This window comes from Rissa tridactyla, chromosome 2 (genome assembly GCF_028500815.1).
Source record: "Rissa tridactyla isolate bRisTri1 chromosome 2, bRisTri1.patW.cur.20221130, whole genome shotgun sequence".
Taxonomy (NCBI): domain Eukaryota; kingdom Metazoa; phylum Chordata; class Aves; order Charadriiformes; family Laridae; genus Rissa; species Rissa tridactyla.
The window spans coordinates 80556932-80583509 of record NC_071467.1 but is presented as its reverse complement, the minus strand read 5'-3'; the positions used below and the strand labels follow the sequence as shown (position 1 = coordinate 80583509).

Sequence of the window (26578 nt, the reverse complement as noted above, 5' to 3'; positions counted from 1 at the left end):
CTAAATTTAAATACAAAGCTAAGGTTAATAGTTGCTGGCTTTTTAGGTCCTTACTGTATTTTCTAGAGTTTTTTTGGTGTTCCTACAGATAAGGAATGAAACAAATATGAACAAATGGTTGGGGGGAGAGTGCAAAATGATGAATCAAGAAGCTTGCTCCATGGTTTAAGGCTTATTCCTGAAACAGTACTTGATGCTGGTATTGAATTGTACAATGTTTAAAGCCGGAAGAAAGCAACTTTGGAAACAGAGCATTGGCAGAGTTATAAAGGTAAGGAAAACCAAACCTCAGACTAGGTCGAGATTACTAACTGTATAGTTTGAATAAAGGTGTGAATTGAGGGGGGCAGAGTGTAGAAAAATGCGTGTTTTAAAATGGTGTAAGTGGATGATGTTGGTTTCACAAAGCATTCAAATTCTATAAAAACAGATAAACTTTGCCTTTTAAAGCAAAACATAGTATTTGGGGTAGGTATTTGTCATGAGAGGTAGTTTGTTTTGTAACTGGTCTTATAATCAGTCAAGGCTTAGTTGTGTGTTTTGTTTTGAATAGTAAATTTGCACAGGGAGATATTTATGCATTTGACTACTGGTACTTGTATCTTGTCCAGATTGTTGCAGTGGTCTGGTAATTTTGTATCGTAATTTCACAAGTGTTATACTGGTAAAATAAAGAGCTTGATGCTAGATCTGGAACACAACGGGGATTCCTGCCACCAAGGAAAACTGAAGTTTAACTTCACTCTTCCCATATTTGGGAATTATTGGAAATTATTGGAAATAAAATTACTGAATGTAATTTTGAAGACACTATGTAGCATTGAGAAACAATAATAAAATATAGAAGTCATAAAGATCCTTAGATTAGTTTTAAAAGCTTTATGAACAAATTGTTCCTGAGTTAATGCAGTGTTATAACAAATGTGGGAAAGCTCTGATTGATGTTTGAGATTTGAGTCAGATATGGGGACTGCCTTAATTCTGTGGGGTATGTGTGTTTTGGAGAGGAGCGAATAAAAAGGTGTGTGTCTGCTGAAAACTCAGGGTGCTTGGAAAGTGTGAAGTGGTTTGCAGTCTACTTTTACAGGGAAATCCATGAACAATGCTTATGCAATATAAAACACCTTAGAAAGTTAAAGGAGAGACAGAGGAAGGTCATGTTGGTTAAATAAGTTTTCGATAAGACAGTAAATTAACAATAGAACACGCTTACTTTTCGACTGTTTTACTGTTGAGCTTCCCAGTAAAGTTTGAGTGTATTGCTCATCCATAAGACTTTGATCTGAGCGTGTCTACATTCAGTAATGCACAGTATTCTGGCAACCAAATACATCATTTGCTGGATAAAGTGTGTTCAGGAACAAGTTTTAACTTGTGCAGTTATGACTTGCATACTAAATAACATTCATGCTAACTCTAGAGAGTCTGCAGACGTTAGCAACTGCATTCTGTAATGGAGAAGTTGGCAATAGTCAATATTTGGCTTCTGAGGCTGTTGTTTCAAAGGAAGGACCCCTGTCACCTCTCACTTTGATCTTTTAGTACCTTCTGCTTAAATATATATACTTATTTACTCCTGTTGTAGTTAGAAAACACTTTTTTTTTTTTAAATTTTAAATTAATCCTCATTTGTTTCTTCAGATTGATGGTGTGATGGTTATGGGTTTAGGCATATGTTAAAATACATTTAGGAATCTCTCCTTTATTCTGCTTCAGGAGATGTCTACTGAAATTAGTTTCCCATGCTAAATTTTTGGTATTTAGGTATCAGGAATTTTATGGTTTTATGTAACATAAAACAAGTTACTTATAACTAGACTAATCATCAAAGAAGGACTTTTCGGTTAATTAGTTTAGCTTTGGACTTGCATCTGTTGTGGGATTGTGTCACGTGGCCTTTCTTACCTTTGTAACTAAGAGGGGTAAAAGAAACCCAAAACTAAACATGGCTGTGCTGCTGTTCTTTAAATGAAGAACTGAGGTAAAGCTGTACCCTACAAAAACTTGGACAATCTTTCCAGATACCTAAGTGAGAAAGCATTTATCTCTTGTAAACACCGTTCCATCTGGATCCTCCTACATCATGGGACTTTAGGAGGAGGTTTTGTTGTATGACCCTGATGAGAATTGCTGCTGATCCTTTCCAGGGTTTGCATGTACGTGTTATTGCGCATACCAGCAATTCCTGTATTACCTACATAAATGATAGCTTATGTGTTTTAGCAGTCCTTCCATCTTCAAATCACAGAATGGTTGGGTTGGAAGGGACCTCTGGAGATCATCTAGTCCAACCCCCCTGCCAGAGCAGTGTCACCTAGAGCAGGTTGCACAGGAACGCATCCAGGCAGGTTTTGAATGTCTCCAGAGACAGAGACTCCACCACCTCTCTGGGCAGCCTGTGCCAGTGCTCTGCCACTCTCAGAGTCAAGACGTTCCTCCTCATGTTTAGGTGGAACTTCCTATGCTCAAGTTTGTGCCCATTACCTCTTGTCCTGTCGCTGGGCACCACTGAAAGGAGCCTGGGCCCATCCTCCTGACACCCACCCTTTAAGTATTTATAAGTGTTGATAAGATCCCCCCTCAGCCGTCTTTTTTCCAGACTAAGAAGACCCAAGTCCCTCAGCCTTTCTTCATAAAAGAGGTGTTCCAGTCCCCTAATCATCTTTGTAGCCCTTTGCTGCACCCTCTCCAACAGTTCCCTGTCCTTCTTGAGCGAGGGAGCCCAGAACTGGACACAGTACTCCAGGTGCGGCCTCACCAAGGCAGAGTAGAGGGGGAGGATGACCTCCCTCGACCTGCTGGCCACACTCTTCTTGATGCACCCCAGGATGCCACTGGCCTTCTTGGCCACGAGGGCACATTGCTGGCTGATGGTCATCCTGTTGTCCACCAGGACTCTCAGGTCTCTTTCCACCGAGCTGCTCTCCAGCAGGTCAGCCCCCAACCTGTACTGGTGCATGGGGTTATTCCTCCCCAGGTGCAGCACCCTACACTTGCCCTTATTGAATTGCATAAGGTTCCTCTTTGCCCAGATCTCCAACTTGTCTAGGTCTCTCTATATGGCGGCACAGCCTTCTGGTGTGTCAGCCACTCCCCGCCCCCCCCCAGCTTTGTGTCATCGGCAAACTTGCTGAGGGTGCACTCTATCCCCTCATCCAGGTCATTGATGCATATATTGAAGAGGACTGGACCCAGTACTGACCCCTGGGGAACACCACTTGTCACTGACCTCCAACTAGGCTCTGTGCCCCTAATCACTACCCTCTGAGCTCTGTCTTTCAACCAGTTATCTATCCACCCTACTGTTCATTCATCTATCCCACTCTTCCTAAGCTTCCCTATGAGGGTGCTGTAGGAGACCATGTCGAACACCTTGCTTAAGTCAAGGTAGACAACATCCACTGCCCTCCCCTCATCTATCCATCCGGTCATGCCATCATAGAAGGCTATCAGTTAGTCAGACATGATTTCCCCTTGGTTAATCCATGTTGAGTACTTCTGATAGCTTTCTTTTCCTCCACATGCCTTGAGATGATGCCCAGAACGAGCTGTTCCATCATCTTTCCAGGGATGGAGGTGAGGCTGTCCAGCCTGTAGTTCCCCAGCTCCTCCTTCTTGCCCTTTTTGAAGACTGGAGTGACATTGGCTCTCCTCCAGTCCTCAGGCACCTCGCCTGTTCTCCAGGACCTTTCAAAGATGATGGAGAGCGGCCTGGCAATGATTTCCGCCAGCTCCCTCAGCACTCTCGGGTGCATCCCATCGGGGCCCATGGACTTGTGAATATCTAATTGACCTAATTGATCTTTCACTTGATCCTCCTCAACCAAGGGGAAGTCTTCCTCTTTCCCTGTTACTTTTTCCAAAGTCTGGGGCTGGGCCAAGCAGTAAAGACTGAAGCAAAGAAGGCAGTCAGTAACTCTGCCTTCTCCGCATCCTCTGTCACCATGGCTCCTGTCTCTTTCAGCAGCAGGCCCACAACTTCTCTAGTTTTCCTTTTGCGTCCAATATACTTGAAGCAGCTCTTCCTGTTGAGTTTGACATCCCTTGCCAGATTTAATTCCAAGGAGGCCTTGGCTTCCCTCATTTCATCCCTGCGTGCTCTGGCGGCATTCTTGTAATCTTCCCAAGGGGTCAGTCCCTTCTTCCACTTACTGTAAACTTCCGTCTTCCACTTGAGCTTTTTCAGAAGCTCCCTGCTCAACCATGCAGGTCTCCTGCATCCCTTGGCCAATTTCATGCTCTTAGGGATGCACCGATCCTGAGCTTGGAGGAAGTGGTCTTTGAATACCAACCAGCTCTCTTGAGCCTGAGCCCCTTTGCCTTCCAGAGCCCTAGCCCATGGGATTTCTTCAAGCAGTTTCTGTTTCTTGAAGATGTCAAAGTTAGCCCTCCTGAAGTCCAAGGTTGAAATTTTACTTCTTGTTGATTTGTGAGTACCGTCCAAGATCTTGAACTCTGTCTTCTCATGATCAGTACAGCCAAGGGTGCCCCCAACCTTAATGTCCTCCACCAGTCCCTCTGTGTTTGTCAGTACTAGGTCCAGGAGTGCTCCTCTCCTTGTTGGCTCCTGTACCACCTGTGACAAAAAGTTATCATCAATGCACTGGAGGAGCCTCCTGGACTGTGCATGCCTGGCTGTGTGGTCTTCCCAGCAGATATCAGGGTGATTGAAGTTCCCCATAAGAACAAAAGCCTGTGATTGCAAGGCTACCTTCAGCTGTCTGTGGAAAGCCTCATCAGCTTCCCCATCCAGATCAGGTGGCCTGTAATAAACACCCACAACAGTGTCCCTCATATTTGCTTGCCCCTTAATCCTTACCTATAAGCTTTCAACCCTCTCTTCATCTGCCCCCAGGGAGAGCTCGTTGCATTCCAGTTGCTCTCTCACATAAAGAGCAACTCCACCACCATGCCTTGCTGGCCTGTCTTTCCTGAAAAGGACATAGCCATCCATGACAGCATTCCAGTCACGTGAGCTATCCCACCACGTCTCAGTAATTGCAATGAGATTGTGGCCCTGTGACCGCACACAGACCTCTAGCTCTTCCTGCTTATTCCCCATGCTGCGTGCATTGGTGTATAAGCATTTCAGAGAGGGAGCTGTGTGTAGAGTTTTGACCCTTGAGGTGTGGTAAGCCTTCTGGCTCTCAGAAATACTGGCACACTCCCCCACAGGAGTTGAGCACCTATGCCCAGGCACCTCACCAGCAAGCCCAGTACCATCCCCACCCCGCTTCGAACCTAGTTTAAAGCCCTCTCAATGAGCCCTGATAACTCTTGTCCTAGAACCCTTTTCCCCCTGCAATATAAGCTCTTCCCGCCTGTTACCAGCAGGCCTGGCATTTTGTAAATCAGGCCATGGTCAAAGAACCCAAAGTCCTGCCGGCAGCACCAGGCTTGGAGCCAGGCATTGATCTGCTGGCTCCTCCTATTTACCCCCTCATCGTTCCCCACAACTAGGGGGATAGAGGAGAACATAACTTGCGCTCCCGATCCCTTGACCAGCCATCCCAGGGTCTTCAAATCTTTCTTCATTGCCCTGGGACTTCTTTTTGCTACCTCATCGCTGCCTACTTGAAAGATCAAAAATCTTACTCTTTCAGTGTTCTATTAAATGATGTTTATTTGAATTACATAAACCTGACTGGTTTTAGGTATTTTTTTTTTGTACAGATGCTGTTGAGGAATATGTATTTCTGTACTGAATCCTGCAGGATGTAAAATATACAAAAAATCCTAGTCCATGAACACATTGCTGGTTTGAAGCAAAATGTGGGGGTAGTTAAAGTTAGCATCTTGAAATCCAAAGATTGAATTTGTGAACAGGTTAGTGAATTCCTTCACTGAAGTTCTGGTTGATATAAAAGGATTGAGTGTCTGAAATGTACCCCTATGCAAAAACAGGGAAGGAAACAAATCTGGAATAGAAATCCACTTGTTCCTCCATAAGCCTTTTGCTTATTTATGCCTGGCTCTTAAAATTGGAGGAGGGGTGGGGGAGGAAGGGAAAAATGAGAGGTAGAAAGCTCAACATTTTGTTGCAATTCATTCTCTGAGATTCCTAACCCTAAGGAAAGAATATCTTAAAAATTTATTCTTTTAGTATGTAAATGGAAACTGATATTTTGGCCAGTTTCCAGCCTAGCTTCTGAGTATTTTTAAATATTTAAATTAATGACTTGCTATTGAAAGCGCTGAAATTAGATTTCTTTTACTTTTTTGGGACAACCTAATACTTAAAGTGAGGCATAAGTATTTTCTGATGACTGCAACAACTGAGAAATGAGAGTTTGTGCCTGGGGAACACTTCATTTGTGGAGGAGAAGTAGTTCTTACAAATGGCAGGTCATCAAAAAGGTCATCAAAATATAGAAGTATGACAGGCAGGGTGTGTTCTGGAATTGCATTGTAGCAACTATCAGGAAAAATGTGCATACAACTTGTGTCAGTTAGAGAGATATCCACCAGAACAATGTAAATGCCTTCCAGAAGTGACAAGCAATAAATGCAAGTGAATGTCTTAATCTTGACAAAACTGTAGCTTTACTGTCTAGTAAATAATTCCCTGTTTTCTCTAGGTAAAGTTCATTAAAATAATTTAAGTTAACTAGATTTTTAAAGTTCTGTGACATATTAACGAGTGCTCTTGTTACTGGCCTTAGACATCAAATATCGCCTAATGCTATGTGAACAGCTATATGTAATAGCTAGTATATTTGTTATGGGGCTTGAGAGACTGCAATTAAAGGATTGGAAAGCATTAAAAGAACTGAAACATCAGGGCACAACAGCCCAGTTTGAGAAGAAGGTGCTCATGTTTTCAGCCTATGTAAACAGCAACTTATAGAAGAAATGGAGGCTATGAATGTATCAAAGGCCATCTGTATAGGTATAGTTGGGAACTGATAACCAATGTAAGATGTATACTTTGTATAACCATATATATGGAACTCTATGCTGGAAACACAGCAGAGTACAAAAGCAGTCTCTCTGTAGCTTAAGTAAAACAAAAAGAGCTTTTTACTGGATTAAATAGAAGCGAACTAATTGGCAGACTATTGGTTGTATCTTTCTATTTTAAAGCTGCATTATCAGTTGTGCTTAAACTACTTGAAACAACAGTATTTAGGATTCTAGTGTTATCATCTAGTGTGAAACTGATTCAGCCCCAAATGGTTCCTTTTTGTATGTCTGACTACGGGGAAAAAATTTCTACTCTGATGTGAGAACATGTCGGAAAGGCCAATCCTGTGATGATGTTTCACTTCTGGGAAAGTGGAGACCATGTTAGGGAATGACAGAGGTGAAATTGCATAAAGTATGTGTACAAATTAATCTGCTACTGCATTCTTCAGGCATATCTGTAAAGGATATATCCTGTAAAGAACAGGATTCGTATGTTTGTCTTTCACATGGAAAAACATTTCCAGTGTATTCAGCATTTATGAAGGCATGCTAGTAATTATGAGTTTACCAAATATTTGAAAATTCCTTCAGGAAGTAGGAAAGATATTTACATAAGAGTATAAAATATATCATGCAAGTCCTATTGGGTCTGCAGAAGCTTGTGGATAAATCACTTGTGCATACTTTAGAGTTACTAGATTTTTCATAATCACTGGGGAAATAAAGATTGAATTTACCACCAATGAAACATAATTCTAAATTTCTTTTGAAAATGAAATGATATTAAATCTTGTAATCCGCAAGCACAATAATACCAGTAACTATTCCAGAAGGCTATATTGTCTATAATGTAATGAGGTGCATTACATGTGGGAATTCAATTTAATTAGAAAAGTAGGCATACTGCTTGAAGAATGGTATAATAGCTATAGTTAAGCACATTTGTAAACACTTGTGTACCTTGAGGCTTGTGGCTTGTTTTACTTCTCATTACACTAAAGAGATAAGGTATGAAACTCTAGCTTCCTCCAGCAGCATCTGTCTTTATTAGAGAACGCTTACAATATCTTCCATGAGTGACAAAGATGGGTTAGAATCCTTTCTTGACTTGATGGTCGTATGTGACCAGACTGAAAAACTGTGACTAAGGACTTAGGATGTTGAAGATTACTTGCAGAAAAACAGATACATACATATAAAATACCTTTTTTTTTAATAGAGCCTTTCAACAAATAAATAATATTGTACGAAAGACTGATGATAGAAATTTTATGATAAATCTGAAAATAGATCACAGGAAATCAACTGTAAAATCATAACAGGGGTAGCTTCTAAAATTTCCATTTGACTGCCTAAAAAACATGAACCACAAGTATGGAAGAATGTAATAGCCTTTACTTTGTAAAATAAATTTTAGAATTGTCTTTATTTTTGTTTCCAAAATAGATTGTGAATGATTGTGAATTATTCATTGTTCACTTTGTGTTTTATAACAGCAAAAGATCAAGGAAGAGAGGGAGGCTAAACGTGCCCGCCTGGATGGCAGGCATGATTACTTACTGGACACTGTTGCGTCTTGTGTGAATCTGGACAAAGCAGAAGTAGAAGATGCTATTCTTGACGGTAACCAGGTAATCCGATGAATTTGATAGGGAAGTTCATAGGTGTGCTTTAGAACTGATATTACCATCAAATACTCGGTGAGATAGTTGTCAGACTTCATGTCTGAGATTACTCAGGTCTTCTCACTGAAAAAAATATATATCAGCATTTTGTAATTAAGTTGAACAAGAGCGTCCTTAGTTGCAGGACCTATTGTAACAATATTGATTTTGAAAGTGATTAGGATTTCTGCTTTCCAATGGTTATAGATAGTACAGTAAAAACTCTGACTGTATTTCATACTGGATCCACAGCATGAAGTCTCTCAGTGCTTGAATATATAGTACATATAGATTCAAGAGTGCCTAGGCAAAGCTCTGGATGACCTGAGCTGCTGTTGATGATATAGGAGGCTGGCCCAGATCTCCCACAGTCCCCTCCCAACGTTTCTGTGATTCCATGTGATATAGGAAAACAAGCTGTGCAGAACACTATCACACAAGTTAAAAAGCAGAACTTGTTTCAGCCTTTGTGCATTCTATCTCTAAATGAGTTTCCTGTCAAACTCTATTGCCTGAGAACAATTGTCAGAACAATGCAGAAAATATTGGCAGCTGTTATACTTGGAAAGAGGAAAGCACAATAGTTGTTTTGACCTCACCTTGAGGGGGCTCATCCAAGATTTTCTGGAATAGCAGTTTATGTGATCTTGGTGTAACTGAGGCCCATTATTAATGGAAGAGGGATAAATGCAGCTTGCTTTCTGCTGCTGGTGATCTCTCAGCCTTTTTCCTGCTCTAGGAATCACAAATGGTGCCAGCAAATGTTTCTGAAGAACTTCTAGTAGTTGAAGCCTTTTCCACTGGAAGATTGCTATGTAACTAGGGACTGTATGAAACAATGACTCGCAGATCTAGAAAAATAATGGATTAGGCCAGACTTTTACGTGCTGAAACACTGATCAGCATACTAGCACAGAGCAATTAACTTTCTTCCTAGGCCTGTACGGCCTATACATGAGACTCCTGGCCTGCACTACCAATACATGGTTCAAGGATGCTTGATGGCAGCCTTAAATTGATGGAGAACAGTGAAATTGTCCTCATGCTTAAAACATAAATATAAATATAAAGGCTTCCTCTGTTGCTATGATATGGAATATTTGCAGCTGTGTGTTTCCTGCTTTCAGCTTGTTAGCTGACTTTGCAGTAAGAATAATATGGGTGAGGGGACTTCAATGAGGTGCTGCTGCACTTCAGTAAATGAAGAACCGCCCTGCGCCCTCAGTTTAAAAGCTGATACACAACATGTACGCTAAGTGGTTTCAGTAAACTGAAACATAGCCTGGCTGTATTCAGTTGTGTTCAGCATGGAAAAATTCAAATGATTCACTTAAGTAGGCATGAGCTGCTTAATTTTTTGGAGTTTAGTAACTGGGCCTGGTATAACTTTATTGTTAAACAATGATAATGTGATGAGTATTTGTCAGCCCTTTATGTTAAAATCCTGATCAAGTTGAACTCTTCATAGTGGGTATGCTATGCATAATAATCTCAACATAATCTCAAACAGATAGACCGCATTGACAAATTCCTGGCCCCAGGAGGTCTGTGTCACCTGATGTTCTACTATCAAGATGTGGAAGCAACAGATACAGGTAGAGCAACTTAGGTTCTCCTGCAACATGTTACAGTTGTGCAAGGAGACAACTCATTGTCTCTTTTCCTTACACTGAGCAAGTGTGCAAGGAAAAAGCAAATAGTGGAGTTCTTATAAACTGGTCATACTCGGACATTGATCCTTGCTCATGAAATGAGGATTGATGAAATTATTGAAGCTTCTTAGTGCACTTCTGCATATTGCTAGTATGCATCAGCAAGGTACTTCCCAGTAATTCTTGCCCGGGGGGGGGCTGGGAGTGGTTTTTGATAGTTAAAAGATCACTTTCACACAAGGTGAGCAATGACATGCGCCCTGCCCTCTCCCTTCCAGTCATGCCACTGGGCAGACCCTAGAAGCTCTTCACATTTCTTGGCACATGACCACTTCATCTGGGTGGTTTTGTCACATGACAAATGGCCCCAGGAGACCTGCATTATGGGAGAAGGGCCATTATCCCAAAAGTTCCTTCTGCTCACATTCCCTTCCCCAGTGCCCCCACGTTACCACACTTTTGGGGGAATCCTCCTTCTCACTTACCCTTGGAGGCAGCTCAGGACCCCTGTGAGAAGGACGTCTTCCCTTTGCCCGTGGCTTCTGTCCCAGAGCCTCCAGTGCTGCTGCCATCGGGACTAGCCAGGTGCTATGTGACCTCTGAGACCCTGTGACTGGTTGGTGGGAGTTCACCCGCTTGTTTACCTTGGATGTACAAGAAGGGCCTCATAAATATATATCTATGCATATCTACATAAGTATACGTGTTTATACACGTGTAAACATATACCTATATGAGTGTACAAATATGTATTTATACTGTGTGTATTTTCAGTATATATGCATATACCTAAAAGGTATGAAAAGACTGTTTAATAAGATATAAGCAACTTGAATAATTGCACTTTATGATACATACATGTATCAATGTACATAGAAATGTACATAAAATGTTATATGTGCATATATGTACATTGAAATGTACATAGAAAGAAATTTAAATGAAAATACAAATTCAGCCATTAATTTAGAAATCTGCTGAGCAAGTTTTGACATCCCTGAGTTGAAGTGGTGGAAGTGTGTTAGAGAGAGCGTGAGGCAAGGGGTAAAGCCTGGGAATCTAATCAGAGTCCCCCTCACCCACCCTCAAACTGATCAGATGACCCTACAGCATGATTGTAGTGGCCTTTGATCTTTGGGATGTGATGCTTGATGCAGGCAATATGGAAAGCCAGAGGGGAAAAAAAAAAAAGAACAACCAAAACCCAAATTCACAGCAACATGTGCATTAAGTGAATAAGCAAAAGATCCCAAAAGATGATGCGTGCTGGAGGTAAAAAAAGTAAGAAAAAATGAACTGGTGGTGAAGGAGGAAAAGACGTGAGTGTGGGATGAAGTGGGTGGATTGGAAGCTGCCTTTGCCCACGGCCGTGAGTGTACAGTTACTTGTGATACCATCACAGTGTGCAGCTTGTGCTGCGCGTTTTTCCATCTCAGGTAGGGCAGAGTTTGTAAAAGAATTTTCTCCGCTGATTGTTCTGGGGCTGTGGTTCGCAGGGTAGCAAAGCAAAAATCTGTTATAGTGATGGCTGCTAATCAGTAAAGTTAAGTGAAGTTTTGTGGTATTATGTGCTTCTTGTTGGCAAGGACACTTACTACACGCCACCTCAAATCCAAGCTGGTTTTCTAACCCTGATGTGGATCAGGGAACACTTCTGTTAGGGCAGAAGATGACCCTGTGAAGGGTGTCCACAAGATACTTCGTGTCCCTGAAGAGCAGGAAACTGTGTAGCACTGAGTTCAGTAAGGTGTACTTCAGAGCCCTAAGGGGTTGTTTCAAAGTCTGGTTTTATGCCCACCCTCACATGCAGATTTTTTGCCACGTTTCGAATGGTACTTTTGATATGCAGCTTAAAAACTTTTAGTATTCTTTTCAGTAACAGTACATCTTTTCTAAAGAGGCTGCAGAGTGTACTACCTAATCCAGCTCCATACATTGTGGGAATGCCCTGAAAACTGGGATGACTGTTGCCTCTGTAACTACTGAAATACAAGGATAGTGCAAGTTTATGTTCATTGGCAATAAATGAAATTGATAAAATTCTCAGTGTCAAGACTTTTGTTGGTGACACAGCCCTTGATGTACTTCTGAAGTAAACAAAAAAAAAGGCTTCTACAGGAGCTGTGGGGGAAAAAGGAGAGGGGGAAAGGTGATGTGAACAAAAGGGTGGGGAGGGGACTTATGGGTGGCCACTTGATCCAAAATAGGAATCTCTCGGGCAGATGGTCACGTGCCTGAAAAAAAAGGGGCAAGGGACCTGTCACTTCTTGCAATTTTTTTGATGTTCTCCTTTAACTACTGGTATCAACAATTTGCTTTTTGATCTTTTAATGTTGCACTGTCTCACTGAGATGTGTACGTGTGCACATTTTACTCTGAGGTAATACTAGAAAACTAGTATCAGAGAAGTAATGTGGCCAAAACCACAACTTAAGAGAAGTACTTCCCCCCCCTAGACGCACTGCTACTTCTTGGTGACTCTTTACAAGTGTTACCAACAGGCTAAACATGGGAGCAGCGTATTCATGTTGGGGGAAGAAGAAAGGACAGGGAAGTCCCTTGCAGCGCCCTTATTGTTTTGTTGTTGTTGTTGTTGTTTTCTCCCCCAAAGAATGTGCTGTGCCTTGTGTCTCCTTGTTTCCAGAAGCACTCTTTCTTTTTTTTTTTTTTTTTTTTTTTTTAATGTTAGACTTAGGTCTACATGTTCTTAAGGGAAGATGATTGACAGAAGCTTCTCTGAGGTAAACTACTTGTGCTGATTTTTCTTTTTAAGAAATAGAGCATTATCTGCAACTACATGATAGAGAGCCATGTAGGAGGATCTTGAGCTTGAACCTTCGCTTGAAGGAAAACAAATAAATGCATAGAAATGAAAGGCTTTTGATGTGAGAATTGCAAAACTAGATGAAATAGTTCTTACTGTGCCGTGAGGACTCTGGATGCTGCGTTCTGTCTGTGGATGGTCTCATGGGTTGGCACCAGGGGACTGAGACTCAGAGATACACAAATGATGACTGAACTGTTTGTTTAGAAAACTTTTCTTTGAAAAAATAGCCTATGGTTTTTAAGTGTTTCTTTTATTTGAATCTGTAGAGCACTTTGGCCTTCCAGGAACAGGAATCAACTCTCATTTGACAAAGAATAAACCTAAAGTATTTGTAACAGAGGGAAAAGAAGTTGCTTTAACTGGTGTATGCATTTTCTTCATTAGAGCTAGTCTTTTTAAACCAATCACGACTGAGAATATCTATCAGGTAAGAGTCAGTAACTGCTAATCCCTGTACACTGTTTAAAATCCATTTTCATCTTGGGGTATTTGCTCTCACCATGTAATTTGACAGCCTTTGACATGGAGGAATAAGCAAAAGGATGCAGTCTGGCTAAATCAAACACAGGACGAAAAAGGAGGGGAGTGGTTGAACCGACATTATCTAGTGGCAGCAACCTGCAGCGTGTCATTGCTATGAAGAAATGATGCGAAGGAAGAAAATTTACAACAATCCAAAATGATAAAGAGTAATTAGTCAATACCTAAATACTAAGCTTTTAAATTTCAATAAGCACTAGTAAATCCATTAAAAAAAACAAACAAAAATGGCTTTATTTTTAAGAGTGTATAAGCAAATTATATATAAACAAGTTTTTCCTAGTGAAAGACTCCTTAAATCTATGATAGGCTAAAGTGAACAAAGCTGGATTCAAGTGCTCTAGTAGCAAGGAGCCCAGTGTAAAATGTAGGGAACTCCGTAGTTGTAGACAGAGTAATCAGAGAACTAAATAAGAATGATGGGATAAATGAGAATTTAGTGTTGTGGAAAACTTTCTATACGCTCAAAATGGGAACTTTCAAGTGCAACTCCTAAACCAGAAAGTTTTAACTTCCCCCATCTCTTCTAGGAAAACCTTTTTGTGCAGATAGGCAAGAAATAGAACAGCAAAAGGGAGATGCACTGGTTGTCATTACCAGATTATTATTATTTGATTTCTGTAGATACATACTGTATGGTTTTATGCTTAACCTCTTTCTTTTTTTTTAATGATTTTGAAAGGTCTGGCTTAGATTTCAGTCAATTATATACTATTTAACATTTGAAGATTTTTCTTATTAATAATACTTTCAAGCTGGTAATTGCAACTGAAAGATGTGTAAAGCAGAGTTCTTCACAAGTAATGACATAGCTCTTGCTGATAGTAGATAATGCCTTAAAACTAAGAAAGAAAAGTTGAAAAGTAAAAATGATATGACTGAAGACACACCTAATGTGTGACACTTAAATACAAGTTATTTGCTGGTAAATTATGTTGTTGAAAAAAACAATGAAGCAAAAAATGGCTGGCAGATTAATGTAATTTACCTTAGAAGTTTCCAGAGTCTTTTCAGAATGTCTAAAAAGCAAATGTTCTGTGAATTGTTCTTTCAAACTGGACAGAGGTATTCTTCATGGACCAAAATTTTTAGGCAACTGCAAGTCAGAATTAACTGTATCTCATAATTGTTTTGGTGTCTAAGCCTCTTAAGTGCATTGATCTCTGCCTATATATATTATGTACAAATATATTAAATATAATTCTGATAACTTTAGAAGTGGCAGGCTGGAATCATTTATAAATAGAGGTCTCTTATACTCTTGTTATATTTTGGAAGTGTTTTTAGATCTTTGTTTTCTCAGTTTTGTATGACAAAGTGTGACCCAGTGCAAATCTTGTAGCCCTTGCTGGCAAGAATTGTGCTGTTATTGCTTGAAGACCACTCGTACACACTGGTAATTTTTGAGATGCTCAAGGCTATAGAACTGGAATAAACATAATGATGGCAAAATTTTGTTTTCTGTTTTAACACGTGTTTCTTTTACAGGAAGTAAATTTTAATATGATGAATGTAGGTCGAGATGGCTTACTAAAAAGTGTTGAGCAGTTGATAGCAGAAATCTTCATTCCAGCCTTACAGACTATGGACCGTGGCTGGGTTGAACTCAGTGAACCTCAACAAGCTTCCAACATTAAGCAGGACTTCCTTGGTTCCCTTGAAGCATTTGTTAGTGTGCTATCAGGAACTCAGCAAAGTCTGTTGGAAAAGGTAGTATGTTCACATGGCAACTAGAAAGTGAGTTAGCTATAGAATATCTCTTACTCTGGAGCTTTTGAATTAGCTGCTGTTGTAGAATACTCATTAAAAGTTATTTTTGTTAAACTGGAGAAAAAAACCTCACTTCTGTTGTCAGTAACTTGTTACACATTGATCTGTGGCTTTAATGTCTCTGAAAGTTTGTGGTTTTAACAATTCTGCAGCTGCTTCTGTTATTGTTTCTTCTGGTGCCAGTTCTTTTGACCTATTAACTTTTGACTGTTCAATGGCTGTGGCCGTTCTTAAACCAAGAATGATTAATGTATGACAAACAGTTGCTTTAACTGTTAGTTTCTGCTTGTGCCCTTTCCTTCACAAAGGCTGAGAGTACAGCTGCCAGGCTGGTGAATTCTCCGGATTCTGGAGTCCAATTCTGGCTCAAACCAGTTTAATTAAAATTGAAGTGTGAATGTGAAGTGAGAGACCGCAAGTGGGAAAGCCAGTTACTTTTTAAGGTTCCTGGATTATTTGTTATGAACATTTCAGCATTTCAGGTTTTTTTCAACTTGTGTTTTAGGTCATTCTGAAGAAATGTGAAACATATGATCTGAAAACTCTAAGAGGACCTTCAGATTACTTGATGGTTGCTAACAGCATAGACCCTCTCGAAAGAATAGAAGTCTGCATGAAAGGATGGATCAAACAGATTGAACAGGTGATACACTGCACAAATGTGAAATATGACAACACCTGCATATTGTCAGATGATGACTTTAATCCTGTTGGCGTATAGTTACCTTTCTATAAAGTTAGATGTGATCAGTCCCTGTATTCTGAAGTACTGCTGGCATGTTTTCCATGCTTTTACTTCTCTAATATTACAGAATATTACAGAGAGCTTTTTCCATCTACTAGTAAAACATAGAGGCCTCAAGAAAACAAGTTCTGTAATGTCTATACGGGTAGACATTAAGGAAAAGGATGGCATGAATAACTTCTAAACTTGGAAAAATGGAAATTTAGTTGCTACCTTATTCTCTGCCTGCCTGTGGAAACTATTGCTAAGGTTTTATCAGAGAAATATGTTTATTTGCAAATTAAGAAATCAGTTCCATGAAAGAATCTTCTTTATTAAGGCTTATACCTCTTAAAAAAAAGAAAGAAAATATAAAACGCAAAATCTCTTTAATTTATAAATCTATGAGCTGGAACCAGTGGGGAGAATGCAGTTAACTGCTCAAAAGATTTACTCTGTTTTCTTTTACTACTCACCTATTGCCAAATAGCCAAGAAAAAAATGAGTCATTAAAGCATTTGCTATCGTTAATCTAGCAAAGCAAGAAAGATCTTTAGTCTAGTGAACCCAGATGTCACTGAGAGATTTTAGTTGTGTGTTATTTTTTGGGGACAGAAGGATAGTTTAGTTTACTTTCATTCTTGGAATTGCATTGTAGGTTTATGGATTCTAATACCAAACTTGAGATTTTTAGATTTGTTCACAATCTGGAGGAAGAAGGCAGCTGTGTTTTGAGTTGACATTAAATGTTTCTTGCTCTTTATTGTATAAGGGATCTGAAGCATAATTTTTGACTAGACAGAAATTTTCGTATTTTTTTTTATTTCCTTTTTATGAGAGGAAAGCCTTGACAAATGACAAGGTTCATGAGGACACTTTATTACCCCTTACAACAAGGGATATAAGCAAGCAGAGGCATATCTATAGTTAAGCTTATAATAACTTTGTTAAATAATAACGCTGTCCCCACATCGCCTGGTTCTCCAAGGGAATTGAGTTTGTATTGCCTCTTAGGAACATGGCTTCATCCTTTATAAACAAATTATCACAAAAAATACTGTTACTGGTTTGGATTAGACGTTCTTTTAAACCAGACCCCTCTCTGACAACGGGCAAAAGTGGATGCTGGGGAACAGTGTAAAAGCTAAGCTGATAGCATTACTTCCCATCATTATTCTCCCAGCCTCCAGCAATTTGTAATTAAGAGATTTTGTAAACCAGATTTTTTTATTTTTAATTCAGTAACCTTTGGTGGTTTTCTTTTCTGTGTAAACTTCAGTCTCCCCTTCAGCTTGCACAGGAAGCAAAGAAGTGGACAGAAATTATTTCAATCCATGTTACCCAGCTCAGAGAGAAAAGCTGAACCTGAACTGATGAGAGATAATGAAGCCTAATAAGTAGTTTGAAGTGCACCTGAATCTACCTTAATCCTCAAAATCTTGAGTCATGCATTGCAAAATAGTAAAAGCTGTTTTACCATTTCAAAATTGTTTTTAAAATTAATTCATTATGTTCACATGCAAGCTTTCCATATTCAGCATTATTATAGATCTGCAATGCATTCCTCTATTTATTGTGACAGAAGAGTTGTCAAATATTATGCAGAATCAGTTACAGCTATTAAAATTTTTCAGTGAATACTGTGCTTATTGAAAAAACGTTGTGAAGTAAACTAAAGCAATCTTCACTTCGTAATATTCTGAAGTAGCTTGCTGCTGGTAGTTGTATTACCTGCTGGAGAAGGATCACAGTAAATATGCTCCTTCCTGTTCTTAGATCAACGTTTACTGTGAGCTCCCTGTGTCCACATTGCATTGAGGAAAGTATTCTGTCTATGCTTGTATCATATATAAGCTTTTTTACTTGTAACTCTACAAGAAATAGTAACTTACTTGTAAACAAATAAACTGATGCCAAAGAATCACCTCAGCTAAGAAATCAAAGTAGGAAACAGTCTGTGGTTCCTAGTGGACTTAATGAAAGCAAAAGGAACACAATAATTCGGTGAACACTATTCTCAGTGGTCGAAATCGTACTTTGAAACATGCTTTGCAGGTTATTTGTAGAAAATCCAATGGTCTGTGACTATTCCTTCTTTAACGTGGAACTAAAAAGGACAAGAAAAATTAAAGTCTCTTTTGTGAGGTGGTGGCTGAGAGAGGTAATTTATCACAGGATGTTAATACTGGGAGTTGAATTAATCCATGCTATCGATGCAGATAAAGACATTGTCATCAGTCACTAATATTACTGTATGATAAAAGGTTCTTGCAGAAAACAACCAGTTGAGAAAGGAAGCCGATGACCTTGGACCACGGGCAGAGCTTGATTACTGGAAAAAGAGACAGTCAAAATTCAGCTACCTTATGGAACAGCTGAAGAGCCCAGATGTGAAGGCAGTGCTTGGAGTACTCACTGCTGCTAAATCCAAACTGCTGAAGGTTTCTATTTTGAATTATGACATTTATAAAAGCTAGAAATGCTCTGTATAGCCTAGTTCATTTTGCTGACATACATATATAGCATTGCTGGTGGGGAAAATATTGAAGCATTTTTGACATTTGGTTTCTTTGTCCTTCCGTATTCCTGACCTTGAGCAGGTAAAGTTTAAATCTAGTTTAGTTTATTGGAAAAGACTGGGAATCCCCTTTGCCTAAAGGCTGATGATGTACTTCATCCACATGGCTCAATAGAAATAAATACTTAGAAATCTTTGAAAAGTTGGTTATTAAATCAGAAAATTGAAGTAATGAATTGGGTAGTTAATTAAAAGACCCCCCCCACCTCCCCTTTTTTAAACATCTTTCTCTTATTCTTACAGTGTCTGTCAAAACTGCTTGTAGGGTTTAACTTCTCACAATGACATAATAAAGTTAAAAACCCATCTCAAACAGAAAAAATGAGTAAAAGAAAAAGTCTTGGCTCATCAAAATAAGAGACGTGTGAAACAAATGCATGGCTTATATATTCATCAGTCTATGAAGGAAAAATAGTTAACAGGTGATACCTATGTATTTCACGGCAGCTTGACTTGACACTACTACTGACATAACATGTTGAGCTGAGTGGTCTAAACTAACGAACTGTGTGTTCACAGTCAACTTATTGAAGCAAACCAAGGACCTGTTCCTCATCTTGGGTAAACAAGTGTAACTCTGAAGTAACAGATCTGTGCTTTCAAATGTGGTTAAAAAGGCTAGTGGCAAAACAGTGATCTCAAAATGGTTTTTCTGAAATGTGTGGTTTCACTTTTTTTCAACTTTCTATTCTTAGAACTGGCGAGCGTTGGATATTTGCATCACAGATGCAGCAAATGAAGCTAAAGATAACGTGAAGTATCTATATTATCTGGAAAAATGTTGTGACCCATTATACAACAGTGATCCTGTAAGTAAAACTTTTAAATTCTTAACAAATCTCTTGAGACAACCAAAATGAATGCAAATTGTAGGATCAGTTTGGAAATGACATAGATAGCATTTTAGGTATGTGTCTCCATTTTGAGACTTTGATCAGTTATGCTAAAAGTGGCCCAGTGAGAATTTCGGGCTACAAAATAAAGTACTTGTTATTTTCTTGCCATGGTATCTATGAATATTTTGGACTGATGATGAAACTGGACTCTCTGCTATGGGAGGAAGTGAAATCTTTGAGATTAAAAAATAAAAAGGGAAAAAGAAAAGAAAAATGAGGGGGGTGTGTGTGTGTGTGAAAGTGAACCTGGTGCTATGCTTGAAGGCAAAGGCTGGGCTTTTGTCTTTCGTGTTGGTGGCCAGGTCATGCCTAGCCTAACATTTATAAAGCAACTTTCAGCTTCTTGGGTTAGGAAAACATAAATATGGTTATGTAAATATTAAGGTGTAAATAAAAATCACCTTCTCATACCATAGTAACAAGATGACGCAAGCATAACAAGTAATAACAAGTAGTAAACAAAATCAGCCAACTTAAAGTATGGGAGAGGAGGAAGGATTCTCACTGTCCCATTATCTGCTAAAGTGGCAAATGGTTGCTTTCATTAAAACTGGGTTTGCAACCAGGTATGTGTCTTCCTAGTCACAGAAATACGATAAGTAGCTGTGAAGACTCAAAGCTTTGACTATCCTAGCTACCTTGCTTTCTCTCCATACTTTTCCCAAACTGAAATTGCTTCCAAACAGTGCTCTGGGCAACCGTGGTATGGCTCCGTTTGTTTGCATTTACTGGACGGTGTTACAACAGTGTGTTCTTTCACTGTTTCCCAGTCTGGTATTTGAGTCTCTCTAATGAAAGGTTGGTACGATACCCATACAAAACAGAGCTAAAGTGAATATGCTTGCTATTAGCATTGTGCAGGGTGTGTTAAACTTGATCTGCTTTTTGCTCCCTGTAGTGGCTTTTACCAAGGAGGAAGCGATGCCAGCTTCAGAGACGTCTAGTTTTGAGAGGGTGTAGCACTTGGGGTGGAAGCCATTGAGGCATGGAGTGAGAACCTTTCCCTTACTACTGTTTACTGCAAAATGTCAAGAACCAGTTTGTCAACAGAGTAAAACTGTCATTGCTTTGGAAATTCAGATGTGAGGAGGAGCTGCCTGAAAAAATCTTTCAATCTGACCCCTTCATGGGCTGAAGACAGGACTGCTGGACTTTTGAAATGACACTTCTCCTCAAAGTATTTAGCAATAGGCATTTCTATTGTACATAACCTTACTGAAAATCATAGAGGGTATGAAGAATTAGAATGGGTGTGGTGCGTTAACCTTGGCTATGGGCTAAACCCCCACCCAAGCACTCTCTCTCCACCTCAACAGAACGAGGCATAGAATATAGATGACAGAATACAGAATATATGAAAAAGCTTGTGGATTTTTCAGACAAATACAGGGCCATCACCTACCTATTATCATCATGGGCAAAACAGACTTAACCTGGGGAAAAGTAACTTAATTTATTGCCTGTGAAAATAGATGTAGATAGTGAGAATCAAAGACAAAAATTAAAACGCATCTACCCACCACCTCCCTTCTTCCCAGACTCGGCTTCACCCCTTCACTCCCGCCTTCGAAATCTTCCTCCCTCTGAGCAGCGCAGGGAATGAAGGTCTGCGGTCAGCCCACGGCAGCTCCCCTCTGCCGCTCCTGCCCCCTCACACGTTTCCCTGCTCCAGCCCGGGCCCTTCCCAGGGGCTGCAGGGAAACCCCCGCCCCCGCGGGGTCTCTGCCGGGGCCGCGGGGGCGCCCGGAGCCCCTCCTGCCCTCCTCCCGCTCTCCCCTCGGGGCTCGCAGGGCTGTTTGTCACCCGGTTTCCCTCAGCCCTGGCTGCCGGGCAGCGTTTTGCCCTTTCTGAGCCAGGCTTTCCCCGCGGCGCCCGCCCGTGGCTGAGGGGCTCAGCTGTGCCCTGCGCTGGGGCCGTTGGAGCCGGCTGGAACCGGCTGTGTCCGGCACGGGGCAGCCCCGGCCCGGCAACACAGGGGCCCGGCCTGCTGCTGGCACCGGGGCACCTGCACCCAAAGAATGGGCTACAATATCACCTCCCGGGCACTTCATCTATTGTATATAATTTTTTATGACCTAAATGCCAGTACTATAGGAAAGTTGCTCTTTGTAGTTCCTTTATTCAAATGAGTGTCAGGAGGCTTAAATGCAATTTTTGGTCTCTCTTTATATGGAAGGTTACATCACGTATCAGAATCCTTCCAGCCAAGATGCCCATGAAAATTTTTCCCCAAAATTGAATTGTAGAGCTTGGAGAGTGAAGTAGGACAGGCAGGTCCGCAGGAGAGGCCCAGGGAAACAGCGGCAGAAGCGTTAGGATGCCCGTAACGCTCCTGTGTTCTCTAATGAGGTGTCGAGCTCATGTATGGTAACAGAAGTGCTGAGCAGAATTCAGAGCCTGTGTTTCTTTCCAGGTGTCCATGGTGGATGCTATTCCAGGACTCATAAATGCAATTAAAATGATTCAGAGTATCTCTCAGTATTACAACACATCTGAAAAGATATCCTCCCTGTTTGTGAAGGTCGGTGCTACAGCGTGAAAGGAAATTTTCCCAGATTTTTTTGTGCACACGTGTATGTTTTTTCTTGAGTGAGATACAGAAAACACAAAGGGACCACGCAATTGAAGAGGCAGCATTTTGGTGAATTTAATGCTGCTTTTTTGAACATATAGAGAATTGGAAATAGCGATAAAACTACTCTGTAGTTAGAACTTATTTTACTCTCTGTAGCTGGAGTTGTGAGAATTTTCTCAGACTTCGTGAAGGAGAGGGATAATCTCAACCCTGACATGAATAGATGAAGGAACTTTTTGTTACAAAGAGGTTTGCCTGTGGTGAACTGTTTTTTGTAGAACTGGTTATGTGCGCTTATATAGCCATTAAACCTCCTTATGGTTGCATAAAGAAGGAAATGGAGTTGGAAGGACAAACTATTCTTTAATGATCATAGTCTCATCAGCCCTTGATTTTTACCTTTGCTTTCAGAATTGCTGAAGTCTTATGATTTTGTAGTCCTCAATGTCATTTCAGGGTTGGTACGATGTTTAGGTTTAGGGTGAGCATAGTTAATTGACAACATTTTGGTGGTGTAACGGTCTGGAGGCTGGATATTGCAAGGAGGACAGTTTGCCTATGTGGCTGGTGTGTGGAATTGCTATTTTGCAGGCTTTAAGTCGGTGGCGTTAGAGGTATGGGGAGAGACTAAAAGAAGGGCTAGATCTGCTTTGTCTTGACTTGTTTTTTTCACAAGATTAAAACTGGTTTTAGGTGACCAATCAGATGATCACAGCATGTAAATCTTACATTTCAAACAACAATACGGCCACCATCTGGAGTCAACCTCAGGAGAGAGTTCTGGAAAAGCTACAAGCAGCCATTAGACTTAAACAGGTAGGTGGGAAGAGCAGGTGGAAAACAGAATATAAGGTGAGATTTAAGATAACGTGATTAGGAAAACTTTATTTTGTATGAGGAAGCAATGTTATAATGAAGAAAAAATGAAACAACTGAAAAATACCCTTTGGAACTGGAGCCTTTATATTTGAGCTAACAGGGAATGCAGTTCAGTGTCTGCTGAACTTCTGGAATCAGCATTTAACTTAACTGTGCATCTTATATGAGAATTACTTGGATTTTCATGCCTGAGTTTCTCTAGAAAGTTTCTCCTCGCGTGATGAGGAGGGATGTGTGATAGAAATTAAAACAGACTGAGTTACTGAGCTGAATACATTCCAAAGATATGAGGACAAGCTATACCTTTAGAAAGGGTAATTTAGCAAACCAACAAGAATTCAGCTGTTCAGATTGTGTAGATTTGTTGGGAAGATAGCTTTTTTTTTTTTTTTTTTTTTTTTTTGCATACACTCCCATGACTGTTTTGGGATTTTTCCCCCCTTTGGTGCGTAGGATCATAGGATAATTCAGCATGGTGTCTAGTTCAATGTTCTGCTCAAAGCCAAAGCAGGTGCAGCTATGAGATCAAACTTGATTACAAAGTCCTGTCTTGAAGTTCTCCAAGGATGGAGAGACTGCATAGCCTTTCTGGGCAACCTCTTTCACTGTTGGACTGTCCTTAGGGTGAAAGATTTTCTCCTCACATCTAGTCTGAACATCTTCTGTTTCAATTCATGCGTATTGGCTCTTGGCCTCTGTCCATGTGTTACTGTGAAGAGCCTAGCTCTGTCTTTTTGATAACCTCCCTGTAGATATCAGGAGGTTCACGTTAGGTTTTCTCCATTACTACTTTTTGATTTCTTAATAGACTAGAACTTCATCCTTGACACCTTCTGAAGCAACACATCTTGCATAGTTCTAGCAGAAATCAGTGTAAATTTATATGATGTCTTACCATCAGCAATGAGCAGTGAATTTGTATATTTCTACAAAGATACAGCAAATTATCCAGTTGCTGTATTAACATATGTTGAAGGATTAGGTTTTTATTTGAGTCTTATTAGTTACAAAAGCTTTCAGCAAATCAATAGATTAAAATTTAAAATTTGAATCACTAACAACTTAGGAAATTATGGGCCCTTTGTATTACTGTCTCCAAATGGGGTTATTCATACATATATGTGATAAAAAATAACGAAGATTGTTTTTTAGAGGGAGCTACTCTTGAAAGTAACCAAGCAAATCTGTTGACTGTAAATTGACTTTGGGAATAATTCAATTTAAACATGTTTGGAGTAAGGTTTGTGCTCAGGTAAGAAAGCAGAATGAAAACAGGAAGCTGCCATGGAGCAGAAGGGTTTTGTTCTGGAAAGTGATTTTGGAAAATTTGAAATATTATTACTCAATAAAACTGCTCAGCATACAACCATTATTTTCAATCTCTGAAAACTGAAATCTGGGTTGTCTTCTTGGAAATTCAGTAAACACATCAAGCCCTGCTATAAAATGGAGGGAACAGAATTTCGTGCTAGCTAAGGATGGAATGTACAAATACATATATGTGCAGTTCATTCATTTGATGAAATGTGTGATCCTGTAATCGTATTGGTTTAGTTTTCAGAGACAAATTCTGTTACTGTCTTTATAGTGTTCATGATTGTTTATTGATGAAACTTCTTGATCTGAAGTTAGCATAATATCTGCCTGCATAAATTTTGTTCTAGCTGATGACAGTGCCTTTTATTCTATGCTTGACATTCTTCTTTTAAATTTTTCTTTGTTTTTAGGAATATCAAAATTGCTTTCACAAAGTAAAAGAGAAATTGGAACAAAATCCAGCTGAAAGACAGTTTGATTTTAGCGAGATGTATATCTTTGGAAAATTTGAAACCTTTCATCGACGTCTCGTAAAGATAATAGACATTTTCAATACTATGAAAACCTACTCGGTTCTACAGGAGTCTAACATAGAGGGACTGGAAGGAATGATCACAAAATATGAGGTACATGGTGAAGCTTAGATATCTGTTAGTCTGACTTGAACTTTAAACAAGAAATAATTATGCAAATGAGAAAAGTGTTTATCAAGAGAAAAATTAACTCTGTAAGTTGTGCCGAAATTACTGGGTAATAGTTAACAATGTAAATGTGATTGATGGAAAGGAAGCAGACAGATGAAAAGGGGCAGAGGGACATGCGGAAGAGAGATGTTAAAACCGAAGTTGATTGAAAAAAGCAACAAAATGGGGGGACTTTGTAACAGGAGTAATTGGAGCTGTGGTTCGTGTTATGATCAGGAGAAAAAGTGAGAAGTGTAACATTTCTGTCTTCATAAATGTTTTGCCAGCTATGAAAGTGTACTGTGACCAAAATTGCAGACTGTCTTCATCTCTTGCCCATTGTTTTAGGGGTAGCTGATCAGCGCCTGCCACTGAGGCTGGCTCCATTGCCCTGGTGGTCAATGCCGCAGTCAGATTTTCCTTGCAGTTTGGAGTGGAACAAGCCCTAGTTCCATTTCTGTGCTGTACAAATACCAACAAAACATAAATTTAATTTCTTGAAATAAGTCATCTTTTAAAAAGAGAAAAAGACCTTGGACTCTCAGATTTACTTTGTTTCGTGAAGGAAATAGTGTGTTTAATTCCAGAAAAACAGATTATTAGGTTTCCTTAAAATCTGTACTCTAGATCTAGAGTACAGTCATCTGCTTTGTGTTTTATGGGTGAAGAAAGAGGTAGTTCTCAGATAGTTTTCTTTAGGGTGAGGGAGCAAGAGAAGTGACTTAGCTGGTTTGTTCTGGAAAGCTCTGGAAGTTTGGGCTTTTTCTTTTGTAATAGCATAATCCCTTTGCTTGTTAGTATTACTATTCAGGTTTCTTTCCTGGTCCTTTTATTTAGTAGGAGTGAGACGTGAACAACAAGGAGCTCTTCTAAGAATATAAACATGCCAGATCATGTTCTTTTCCTTCCTTCTTTCCAAGATTAACTTTCTCTTCTAGCAAGTAGAGTCTTCCCTGCTTTTACTAAGCATGAGTTAGCTTACCTTATTGTATATCTTTCTTGGCGCAGTATCCTAGTTATGGCACTTGTAAATATTAAAATAAATCAGAAGTATTCAATGTGTGGAGTTTGTAGACTGCTTTTAGAGATCACATGTGATACAGTGGCAGTACAGGCAAATGTGGCATTCTAATTTGCTTTACCCTTTCCATTTTGTTATGGCCATGAGTGAATCGTTTTGCTTTAGTTAAGTAACTGTACGGTAAAATGTGAGCATTCCATAGTCCATCCTGCTTCGATTCACTCTCTGTTGCAGTCCAGGGTTTTGATTCCTTGACTACATCCTTCACAGTAGCCAATTTTTTCCTTCATTCTCTTCTATAGTCTTCTGAGGAGAAACCTGGGCACAACTGGAAGGATAGCTTGTTCCAAGACTATTCCACGTGGGCAGGATAGGCGTGGGCTGCTGTAAATGTTGCTCCCTTCACTGAGAGTTGCTCTCTAAAGCTGTGCCAGCAGGCTTCTCAGCAACTCAGGTTGCTGAGAGTTTTGAGGTCATACTATGAAGGTACTATTTTGGTAGGCTGGAACACAGACATCTTATTTGTTTGGGACATTTGTATTTGAA

The 26578-nt window shown here is 39.9% G+C and overlaps 1 protein-coding gene across 1 annotated transcript in view; it reads left to right on the top strand.

Moving 5' to 3' along the window:
- The first annotated feature begins 214 nt into the window (after window positions 1–214).
- The window catches only part of DNAH5 (dynein axonemal heavy chain 5), a 130831-nt gene continuing 104467 nt past the window's right edge, over window positions 215–26578 (top strand). Inside the window, exons 1-11 of the mRNA XM_054191319.1 lie at window positions 215–271; window positions 8403–8537; window positions 10081–10165; window positions 13316–13476; window positions 15078–15299; window positions 15865–16002; window positions 18348–18524; window positions 19357–19470; window positions 21971–22078; window positions 22826–22948; window positions 24739–24954. Of these exons, the coding sequence (XP_054047294.1) occupies window positions 215–271; window positions 8403–8537; window positions 10081–10165; window positions 13316–13476; window positions 15078–15299; window positions 15865–16002; window positions 18348–18524; window positions 19357–19470; window positions 21971–22078; window positions 22826–22948; window positions 24739–24954 (1536 nt within the window). The remainder of the gene's footprint in view (window positions 272–8402; window positions 8538–10080; window positions 10166–13315; window positions 13477–15077; window positions 15300–15864; window positions 16003–18347; window positions 18525–19356; window positions 19471–21970; window positions 22079–22825; window positions 22949–24738; window positions 24955–26578) is intronic.